We start from the raw sequence: 11,010 nt of genomic DNA on the forward strand, positions 1-11,010 counted from the left end.
CGGAAACACCACCTTTCTTTCCCTGTGCATTTGTCCTTGTTTATTAAGGACATTATTATCATCCTACCCCCACGCCCCCCCCCAAAAAAAAACCAAAAATAAGAACGAATCTGTTGCGGCCGACTCCGACTCACGGCGATGCTATGTATTACAGAGTAGAACTGATCCATAAGGTTTTCTTGGCTCTAATCTTTACAGAAGCAGACTGTCAGGCCTTTCTTATGTGGTCCCTCTGGGTAGCTTCAAACCGTCAATCTTTATGTTAGTAGTTGAGAACAAAACACTTGTGCTACCCTGGGACCACACTATTAAAAACCCTAGCTTATTTGAACAGAAAAGCCAGGAGCCTAGAAATTTTGGTACATTTCAAATATATTTTATTACTTTTCTTTTTGTCTTAGAAAGAATATGAAATCTGCATGCAACACTACTGGTTTCTGACATTGACACGGCATGTAACACAGCAGTGCAAGGTGACGCATACTGGAGGGGGAGCGTGTGGGGGGCGCCGTTCTTAGAGCATATTTACAAGGAAGGGGTGCTTGGTCATCTTAGCTTTCAGATGAGGACTGCCCTGTTTAACGTTGATGAATTACATGGGGGACTCCCAAGTACATTGCTTTAGTACTGCGTGTTCCATCGTGGGGTGGGAAAGAGATGCCTTGAAGGTTTTTCCTCGTCAACAGAGTGTGTGTCTGTAGGTGTATTTTGCGAGCGTATTCTTCTGTCGTCTCCTAAGGTTTTCACTAACAGTGCTGGGAACCTCACATGCTTCTGGAAGCATTAAATATTGAAGCAGCAAACCTTCTGCAACACTCAGTTTGGAGAAAAGACCCAACACCTTCCTTAAGGACCATTTGCTTTGCTACCACAGGATCTTGGAAATGTATTTCTGAAGTCTGTAAAAATTAACTGGGGGAATGAAGCACATTTCTCTGGCAGCCAGACTTGAGTTCCTCATAGAACAGATGCAGACAGACCTGCTACTGCTAGCTTGGTGACTGGGGCCCCTGCAGAGTTACACTGTGGCTGTGACCCACCATGAGCCCAGGACAGCCTGTGGCCGCTGCACTGAGACCCCAGGAACTCTGAATGGAAGCTTCCCGGAATAGGAATGGAACAACTGTTATGAAATGCTTCAACCAAGCTCATTGTCCCTCCCAGGTGCTTATAAAGCTCAGAGGCAAACATAGTGATATATGGACAAATACAAAAAAGTACTTTTTTTTTAAAGGAAAGGCATGAGTTTTTCCCTTTTCGGTAAAAACAGCCTATGGCGGAGTCTGGAGTGCAGGAGACAAGTCTCACATCTGGAAGCCTTTTGCACGCAGCTATAAAATGTAAAAACTGACCCTTGGTAAAAAGTGCTTCATAACAATATATAATTTGGGTCTTATGCCTGTGAGAAAGAAAGGTTTGTTTTTGTTTTTAATCTGCGAAGTCCTTTGCTTAAGTCTCCCAACCAGTCTGGAGTTTTCATATCAGGTTTTTTTCATCCTATTCTTCATAGACCCTGGGAAGGAAAAACAGACATGTAAGTGGCTCAGGACAGGAACCAGGCAATTCACAAATGGGTGGCTAAGCTCCCTCCTGTCTGTGGGAATTGCTCCTCTCCCAGGGCTGGGCAGGAGCCGGGAGAGATGGGAGGGAGACCTTGGAGGATGTGATCACACTGACACAAAAGCTCCCATGAGTCTGGGTTTGTGCTTTCTAAACAGCTTCCACCTGTGCAATCTCATTTTATCCTCAAAGCCCTATGAAGCAAACCTTCTTTGCATTTGAGGAAACTGGGCACAAGAGACTTAAGATTGCCCAGAGAACACAGGACATTAGTGGCAGGAATGACGTTTGTTTCCCACATGGTGGCTGCTCCCTATCCTTTTGTATCTCCTTGTAACCATAAGGACCCCCTCCCTACACCTTGGCTCATATCTTTCTATAGTATTTTACCCAAAGAATGCATGTCCTTCAGGCTGACTTCAGGTCAAGAAGCTGCTGCCTCCCCTGTGGTCCATGGCTGAAGACTGTGGGGCTGAAACTGTCACCGTTGCCTTTCCCTTGCCGTTACCTCCTCTTGGCTGCCTTGGGGTCACCTCAAATAGTTATCAGGTCTGGGTGGGTTCACAAGCTGACTTTGTTCCCTTCTCTCCCACGCTGTCTCCATTTAGGTATTTTAATTCCTTCTAGTTCTACCCCTGGAGTCCCTGGGTGGCACCAACAGTTAAGCATTTGACTACTAGCTGAAAGGTTGGCGGTTTGGACCCCCTAAAGGCACCCTGGAAGACAGGCCTGACAATCTGCTTCGGAAAGGTCACGGCCTTGAAAACCATGTGCAGCACAGTTTTACTTTGCAACAATGGGATCAATCTGATGCCAACTAACAACAATAGTTCTGTCCATGGCTGCCCCAGGGGCCACACTTCACATTCAGACAGACCATCACACTCTCTGCCTCAGCCCCATTCCTGAATTTTCATAAGACCACCTAATTACACATGGGAACAAAATGCCCATCATTGCTATTTCCCATGGCAGCCAGAAGCTCTGGTCTCTGAGATGCCTGGAGCCCCACAGATCTGGGCCCTCCTTTCTCCTTCCTCCACCTGAGGTTCATCTCTCTCTCTCTCTCTGTGCAAAGAGGACTTCAAAACAATTCCTTTATCTCCATCGTATATTTGTTAAGGCATTTTCAAAATTTTCCAGGTGGGGAGGGCAAGGAGTGCCCCCTTGCTCTCCCAGGACACCTCAGCATTCCAGACAGAGGGTGAATGAATTTTGGAGTGATGCAAAGGGACGGTCTAGTAACTGAGATTCTTTTGCTGCTGTTGTCACTGAAATTTGCAGAAATAAAAATGAGTAGGGTCATATACAGGAGCCCTGGTGGCGCAGTGGTTAAAGTCCTTGGCTGCTAACCGAAAGGTTGGCGGTTTGAACCCACCAGCTGCTCCGAGGGAGAAACATGTGGCAGTCCGCTTCCGTAAAGATTAACAGCCTTGGAAACGCTATGGGGCAGTTCTACTCCGTCCTTATAGGATCACTATGAGTTGGAATCGGCTCGGTGGCAATGGGTAGTTTTGGTTTGGTTAGGGCCATATTCAGGCACATGCACGCCACGTCTCCATCACCTTCCAGGGCCTGCATCATCAAAAGTGGAAGGAGCCCCAAGCAGTCAGATAAAGACATTCTCAGCCTCCTCCAGGAGCTGGCCCTAGGTTAGGCGCCTTCTACTTTTGATGATGCGGCCCAGAAGGATGATGGAGAGTGGATGGGGCAGGTTGTGCTTTGCCACATGAGCTGCCTGCCCTGACCAGACAGAGGGCTTCATTCCCATCAGATTTAAAGGGAATAATCTCTTGCACTCATCACTTGCTATTTCAAGCAACTGCAGACGAGGCAGTTTTGGAAGCAGCAAAAAAGGCTCAGGTATTGCGGTTGGGCCCAAGCGTCAGCTACGGGAGAGCTGGTCACAGGGCTGCGCTTGGGTGGGTGGGCCAGGCCGGAAGTGGAAGGGGCAGCACAGGTACTCACTGCAGCCGCACCCTCCACCCCAGGGCGGGAAGGGGGGCAACATTGGAGGCCTGGCTTTCTTGCCCTGGCCTGTGCTCTAGGCAAGTCACTCCCCACCCTCTCTTGGCCTCTGCAGGATGAGGGCGGGGCTGGGCCCAGTCCTGGGGAAGTCACCTGTGTGTATGTCTCCCTGCCATGCTATGCAGGTGCAGGTGTAAACAGGCCCTGAGCATGTGAGGAACAGGCCTGCACCTGGAAAGGCTCCTTCCACGTGGTGTGAGGGAGCCAGGAAGTTGCCGCCCCCTCCAACTGCAGGCCTAGGATCCCAGGACACCAAAGCTGGGCATGCACCCTGATTACCAGGAAGCAGAGCCCGAGAGAGGGAAGGGTCTGGCACAGGGGTCTTGTTTTCTCACTGGTGCTGCTTCTCCAGGGTTAAGAGTAACTCTGATTTAAAGGGTCAAACCTAAGCTCCCTCCCTGCACCTGCATGGGGAGGAGCTGATCAGGTTTCTGGGCAGCTGGGGGCGTGGGTACCTTGGAGAGGAGAACGTGCTGTTAGCAAAGAGCTGTCCTCTTTAGCTTGTGGTTGTACCTACAGCTTTACAGTTAGTAAAGCAAGACGCTTAAATGGCCATATTGCACCCCCCAAGTACCACAGGAGACAGCCATGCCAGGTGCGCTCCCAGCCATTTGACAGAGAGGGACACTGGGGATCAGAGAACTTAAGTGACTTAAATAAGAAGAGGAGTTAGGACTGTAACGTAAACATTAGAGTGGAACAAACTTTAGTTCACAAAAGGATAAACTTTTGATGCTTACAACTGTCCAAGAGAGGAATAGCCTGCTTTGTTAAGAGGTGAATTTCTCGTCCCTGGGCGTTATCTAAGTAGTGTCTGGGTATCTGCTTGCTGGGGATATTATGGTGGGTGTTCACACACTGGACAAGGGGTTAACGACCTGGAAGTGGGGTCCTTTTCCAGCCTAAGGGGAAAGGTGGGTATAGAAGAGGTTAGGCTCACCTGCGCTTCTCATTCCATGCGTTGTACCACTTGATGAACCGCTTGGTGCTCTGCAGCTTGGGGTGCAGGCAGTGCTCCTGACCCCGGTACCTGGACACGCTCTTGGTGGTGATGCTGAAACAGAGTAGGATAGGGTGGAGGGTTCGGGGGCCTGAAGAACAGCTCCTTGTGGGACCTGTGGGTGGACCCCTTCTCTCCGAATCAGGGCACCAAGAGACTGCGGCCTCCCCCCTCCTCTCCGGGGAGCCTACCCATGTGGTCACTTCCTGGTTGGAAGGTTCTGGATGTCACTTTAATCTCTGATTCCACATTAGGGTATGACTCTGTACCCCATGGAACCCTCAGGATCTGGGAAAGCCTCCCTCCCTGCATTCTCTGTGTTGTGCTTTGTCTATGGGGCTCATGCCTTCCTTGGGGCCAAGTGCAGGGGCTCTCCCATGTCTGAACAGAGCCAGATGCGGAGAGAGCTCATGGCGGTGAGGCGTGAGGGTCAAGGCCTCTTTCCTTGGATTCAAGGGGCTCCACAGCAGGGCTAAGACATCCCTGCAGACACTAAGTCCTGGGCCCTAAACCCCGGTCCTCCCCAACCCTCTGCAGATTCTCCCGGGGCTGGGCACTTGCTGATCCTCAATCTAAGGAATGTCAGCCTTGAATCCCATTTGGATTTCTGAGCATGAAGATTCAGTTATTCCCTTGGGCAGGAAAATAAGATCTCCCTTCTCCACAGCCCTGAAGATCTCAGGCCTCTATCAGCTATGTTCCAGCACCCAGCGGAGGCGAAGCCATGCAGTAGAGAAGCAGGGTGGTATTGTGCAGAGTGCAGGGGCCTGGGTTTGAATCCTGGCTCTGTTGCTCACTGGCTGTGGGACCTTGAGTAGCCTCTCTGAACCCAGTGTGCCTTTCTGTAAAGTGGGTATAATAATAGGACCACATCATAGGACTATGAAGATGATTAAAAGATATAATCTATGCAAAGTGCCTAGCACCTGGCAGGTACACAATGAATAGTGATGGTTATTAGTAATTAGTTATGGAAGATAAGATGGCCAAGGGGAGGGGGGGGACGAGACTGCTGCCCAGACTGCTGTGCCCCTCTCAGCCAGGGCTGGGCCATGGGACACCCACCACTGGGGTGGCAGTAGTTATGAGGAAGCTTCTGGGTGGTGCGGGGAGGAAGGTATTCAAGGATGAGAAGCCACCTAGATGACTTGGAAAAGCAGAAGGTGAGAGGTGATGATGCCACCCCCTAAGGGGTCACAGTGAGAACAAAGGTGTGGTGTGGCATGGGGGCTGGTGAATCGGCTGGCAGAGGGTGGAGGACAGAGAGGGGTGGCTGGAGGTATGATGGGAAGGAGAAGGCCAGGGAGGGAGACCCGCCAACTAGTTCTCCACAGGTTACCAAAGGTAAAGTCTCAGGGCTCATGGCCCTAGTTCTAGAAGGGGGCAGAGTTGCCAAGAGCCCTGCATTTTCAAAGGATAACCCATTGCTGTTCAGTCAATTCTGGTTCATAGTGACCCTACAGGACAGAGTAGAACTGCCCCATGGGGAGAGAAAATAGGATCTTGCCACCAGAATAGAGACAGTATGTTTCTGGCCAAGCTGTTCTCTTCCCTTCAGCGTGCTCTGAATTTCCAGGGGCCCCCCACCAGGGCCTAAACTCCCCAGGGCAGGTCATGGGCCTTCCACTAATGCCCCGTGGTAGGCCCTGCCTTTGCTGGTCCTCTCTCTCTGAGACATGCGGGTCTTTATCCACCTCAACAGCAGCCCCGTGGGTCTCGTCTCTAGGTCTTAAGCATGAGGCCAGGCTTCAGAGTGTAACCTATATGTTTTCCACCTCCTTGTACCTAGTCACTCTGCAGGAATTTAACAAATGCATTTCTTTCTCTGCCTACAATGCTGCTTTTGCACTCAGAACGAAAGGACATGGTAAAGCCTGACAAAAATCCCCTTTTCCGTTAGTTCCAGGTACAGGTTGCAGACCACAGATACTGGAGGTCAGGGAGAGCCGGGAGAGGATGCTTCAGCCCTCCCACAACAGGGCTCCAATGCCCCAGCACGGTACTGGGACGATGCATATTGGTTGCTGGGGTGGAGACACAAGGATTCATGCCCCATGCCCCAGCAATTACTCAGAAATTCTGGGTCCTGCTTCCCTCTCCTCAGTGGTTCTGGGGTGCTGAGGGCTTTGGTGACAGCTCAGCTGACACATGAGACACTTTGCCTCTTCTAGCAACTGGACTTTTCTGGACCCTTCTGGATGCAAGGACTCTCACTTGCAAAGCAGACCACCCCCCGGGACTCAGCAGAGATTTCTAGGTAACTCAGGGTGAATTGGAAAACTTGCTTTTATTCAGCGTTTGTGACTGAAAACCTGCTTTGGCAAAAAGTGCCGGTCCCTTGTCTGCTCTAGAGACTCTTAGGATCTTGGGCTGGAAGAGGAGCCTCCAGGGCTTCAGGAATGGCAGAGGTTGGGGAGGGGCAGAAGGGAGTGTGGTGGGTTGGGGTAGAGTTTAGGAGAGGCTGACTGTGTGCTGACCTCATGAAGTCCTTGCAAGTGTTCAAAAGGCTATGTAAAGCCTTCCCATGTACTTTCCTGGTTGTTGTCTTCCTGTGTATTCTGGGAAGTTTAGCCAGGAGGAATAGCAAGCTTGCTTACTGAGGGCCCTGTCCTTTTGAGGAGTTACTGCACCCCATATTCCACTTCTCCTGCCCTGCAAGGCCGCAGTGCCCGGGCTTGGTATATGGAGAATTTTTCAGGACTTCGAGGAGTGTGAACTTAACCTCCTTCATTTCCAGCTCTCAAGCTAGAAGTACTGACGGGCTTGTAGTCTCCCCACCACCCCCACTCTCCCAGCTAGTTTGACCCCTGGCCTCCACCAAAAAAGGATTTTCTGGCAGTTTTTCTGGAGTTTAGTCTGCAAGGCAAGGAGCAGGACAAAGGAACGGGGACAAATAGGTTAATTTAGGAAGGAAGGCAGTGGGCTGTAGCTCAGACACAGTGACTTCCCGAATTGCCCCAGCGCTGTGGCTCCCACGCGGCGGGGCCCTGCCTTCACAGACACTGTGTGGAGGCCTCTGGGCCGGCAGGGCCAGCAGGGCCAGCAGGCAGAAGGGGCTTGCCCAGACTGAGAATAAAGTGTGCCCTGTTTCTGGGGGAGGGGAAGAGGGGCCAATGGTCCGTGGCAGCAGATATTTGGTAGCTGTTTTGCCAAGGGCTCCCTCCCTGGCCAAGAGCGTATTGATGGGGAAACAGCGGCGCTGGCCTCAAGTGGTTAATTGGGAAGGCCAAAGAGCAAGGAAACCCAGCATTCTCTCACTCTGCCCCAGATTTTAAAATATTCGCCACATTCTCACCAAGCAGGGCTCTGGTGGCCTCACATATTAACCCCAGCAGGGCAGCTTCCACAGACCGCTTGGGCACAGGGACGCATAAGAAGTCCAGAGGGCCAGGGAAGAGCAAGAATCATTTTCAGAATGAATTCACTAGATGCCAACAACTGGCTGTCCCAGGACGGTCCCCTGAATGGAAAAAAGTCTCTGAGAGGCCTGAGAATTTCAGATAAAGCTTGTTTTAATTCTCTCTCCAGTGACAGGGGAGACAACAGCCTCCCTTGAGTAGTTTGGGATGTTTTCAGTGATTTCAATCTGAGTGTTCTAAGTTGGCACATGGGAGCCACTTAACCCTTGCTCTCCGTTAGAGGGGTTGGCAGTGCAGGTATGGAGGCTACCTATTTGAATCCTAGCAAGGGTGAACTCCCTGGAGAGGCTGTTTCCGGAGCACAGGACAGTGACCCCCTTTCTAGACTGTCTTCCAAATTGTCGCGCCAGCGTCCTAAGGACTCACTGGGCAATTACAAAGGCTTTTCAAAGGCCCTGACAAAGGCGGAGAGAAATGTTGGTTAGCCCGACCCAGCTCAGGCTGTGCCCCAGGACTCGATTAAAAGAAGCGCAACCTCAAGCACACTGGTGAGGAGCGACAACTCACATAACCATCTTCTCCTCGCAGTGCGGGTACTTTGGCTTCATTTCCAGCTTCTTCACGTCGCTGTAGCGGATCTTGGGTCCCTTCCGGGAGCACTTGCATTTGGACCCTACAGGAAAACGCGCCAGTAGCCACTCAGTTGCATGCAGAGTATCCTGCCCTAAATCACCTTCGGTGCCCACCCAGACCCCCGTGAGCCCAGGATGCCAAGCAATTCGCGCTTGGGTTCCCCAGGACGGAACAGGACGGAGACAAGGAAACTTCCAGGCACTCACCGTCCACGCGCGCGGCGCACAGCGCCAGAAGCAGCAGGACCAGTGCGGCCGTCAGGAGCCTCATGCTGGCTGGAGCGGCGCGGCGACGGAGCAGGGACGCGGAGACGGCGCCTGTGCGTCCGTGCGGCGGCCCTGAGACGCCGCCCGGCTCGGCCTGCTGTGCCCGGAGCGCGCCTCCTGGCCCGGCTCGCGCCGGCTGCGCCCGTCGGTGGGTGTCTCTGGGTTGTCTCCGCGCGCTGCGCTCTGCGCTCGGCTCTGCGCTGGGCTTCGCGTTCTCTCCACAGCCTCCCTCCGCCCGCTCTGGCCTCTTTTAAATCCGCTGCTGCCCTCGTAGCGAGCGAGCTCATTAATATGCAGAACCACTCGTTGACTCACTGAGATTTCTCAACGCCGTGGAGGGAGGAGACCTTCCCAGTCCGCCCGCAGCCCGCCGCCCGCTCCAGGACCGCGAGCGCAGCGGCGTACACTCGGAGCCACGCGCGCACACTCACCCACACACATCCGCTACCTTCTCGCTCACACAACACTCTCTCCTTCATACACTTGCACAGCCAGACTTGCACACACACGCACACACGCACGCACACACACACACCCCCAGTGCCCCAGCTCTGCCTTGGGGAGACTGAGCGGTGAAGAGTCCGCTTAAGGGCACTGTTTTTCTGATTTGTTCCTTCTGGCTAGATAGGCCCACTGTTCTGAGTCTCTCGGGAGACCCATCTACTCTGACAGACCTGGAAAGGTTTTGGAGGAGATGCTAAGTGTGAGTGCCAGCAGGCCTGACTCCTAGGGCGCTGGCAACTCCTGTTGGGCCAGCAGTCCCAATGGCTAGAGCATAAGGCCGCGTCTGGAAGGGGTTGGGGGAGGTTGTTGTAGGCTGTGCAGCGGCAAAGCCATTGCCTGTGGTCACTGGTGTTGACCCAAAGTGTGTGTGTGGAAAGGTTTGGCCACTCTGAGAGGAAGCCTCTCTAACGTGGGTATGTGGTCTGGGTGGCTGTATGGGAAGAACCAGACTGGGGTTCCTCACCGTCACATCATCCTCCAAAGCCAAGCAGAGGACTCTAGGGGAGACATGACAATTATGGGCCTCTGGATGAAGACTTCCACCATGCCAGGCTAAAGATATTGTGTAGTGGTTGTGGGCACAGTTTTGGAGGCAGAAATTCTCATCCCATTACTACTGATGGGGGATCTTGGACAAGTGACTTCATGATTCTAAGCCTTTGCTTCGTCATCTGTAAAATGGGGATAGTTACAGTGCCTGTCACAGGGCAGCAGTGAGGGAGGATTATATGAGATCATACCTGTAAAATGTCTAATAGAGCACCTGATCCCTAGTCAGCATCCAGGAAATGTGACTTTCTGGCATTATCATTATATATTTTATTTTAAGTCTTAAACTCCCCTTTCAAGTTGGATTTTTTTTTAAATTGTGCTTTAGGTGAAAGTTTACATCCAAATTAGTTTTTCATTCAAAAATTTATATGCCAATTGTTTTGTGACATTGGTTGCAATCCCTGCACTGTGTCAGGACCCTCCCCCTTTCCCTTTCCACCCCGGTCTCCCGTGTCCATTCGTCCAGTTTTCCTGTCCCTTCATGCTTCTTGTGTTTGCTCCTGGGCAGGTGTTGCCCATTTGATCTGGTATACTTGATCGAACTAAGAAGCGCATTCCTCACATGTGTTGTTTCCTGTTTTATGGACCTGTCCAATCTTTGGCTGGAAGGTGGACTTCAGCAGTGGCTTCAGTTCTCAGTTAGAAGGGTATCCACGTACCACAGTCTTGGGGATCCCTCCAGTCTCTGTCAGACCAGTAAGTCTGGTCTTTTTTTTTTTTTAATTTAAATTCTGTTCTACATTTTGTTCCTGCTCTGCCCAGGACCCTCTATTTGATCCCTGTCAGAGCAGTCAGTGGTGGTAACCAGGTACCATCTAGTTCTTCTGGGCTCAGGCTGGTGGAGGCTGTGGTTCGTGTGGTCCATTAGTCCTCTGGACTAATAATTTCCTTGTGTCTTTGGTTTTCTTCATTCTCATTTGCTTTGAACATGCTGGGAACAATAGATGTGTATTAAATGGCCACTCACAGGCTTTTAGGAACCCAGATGCTACTCACCAAGGTAGGATGTAGACCATTTTCTTTATGAACTATGTTATGCCAATTGACCTAGATATCCCCTGAGACCATGGTCCCCAGCTCTCGGCCCCAGTAACTTGGTCCCTTAAGG

At 51.6% G+C, this 11,010-nt stretch overlaps 1 protein-coding gene across 1 annotated transcript; it reads right to left on the minus strand.

The window, feature by feature from the left end:
- Positions 1–365: 365 nt before the first annotated feature.
- CXCL14 (C-X-C motif chemokine ligand 14) lies at positions 366–9,094 on the minus strand. Its single transcript, XM_049858477.1, has 4 exons — positions 8,787–9,094; positions 8,515–8,620; positions 4,529–4,642; positions 366–1,513 (listed from the first exon to the last, which is right to left on the minus strand). The coding sequence occupies exons 1-4, from the start codon at positions 8,848–8,850 to the stop codon at positions 1,498–1,500; spliced, it is 300 nt and encodes a 99-aa protein (XP_049714434.1). The 5' UTR covers positions 8,851–9,094; the 3' UTR covers positions 366–1,497.
- Positions 9,095–11,010: the final 1,916 nt, after the last annotated feature.

The sequence above is a fragment of the Elephas maximus genome, chromosome 2 (assembly GCF_024166365.1).
Source record: "Elephas maximus indicus isolate mEleMax1 chromosome 2, mEleMax1 primary haplotype, whole genome shotgun sequence".
Lineage (NCBI taxonomy): Eukaryota > Metazoa > Chordata > Mammalia > Proboscidea > Elephantidae > Elephas > Elephas maximus.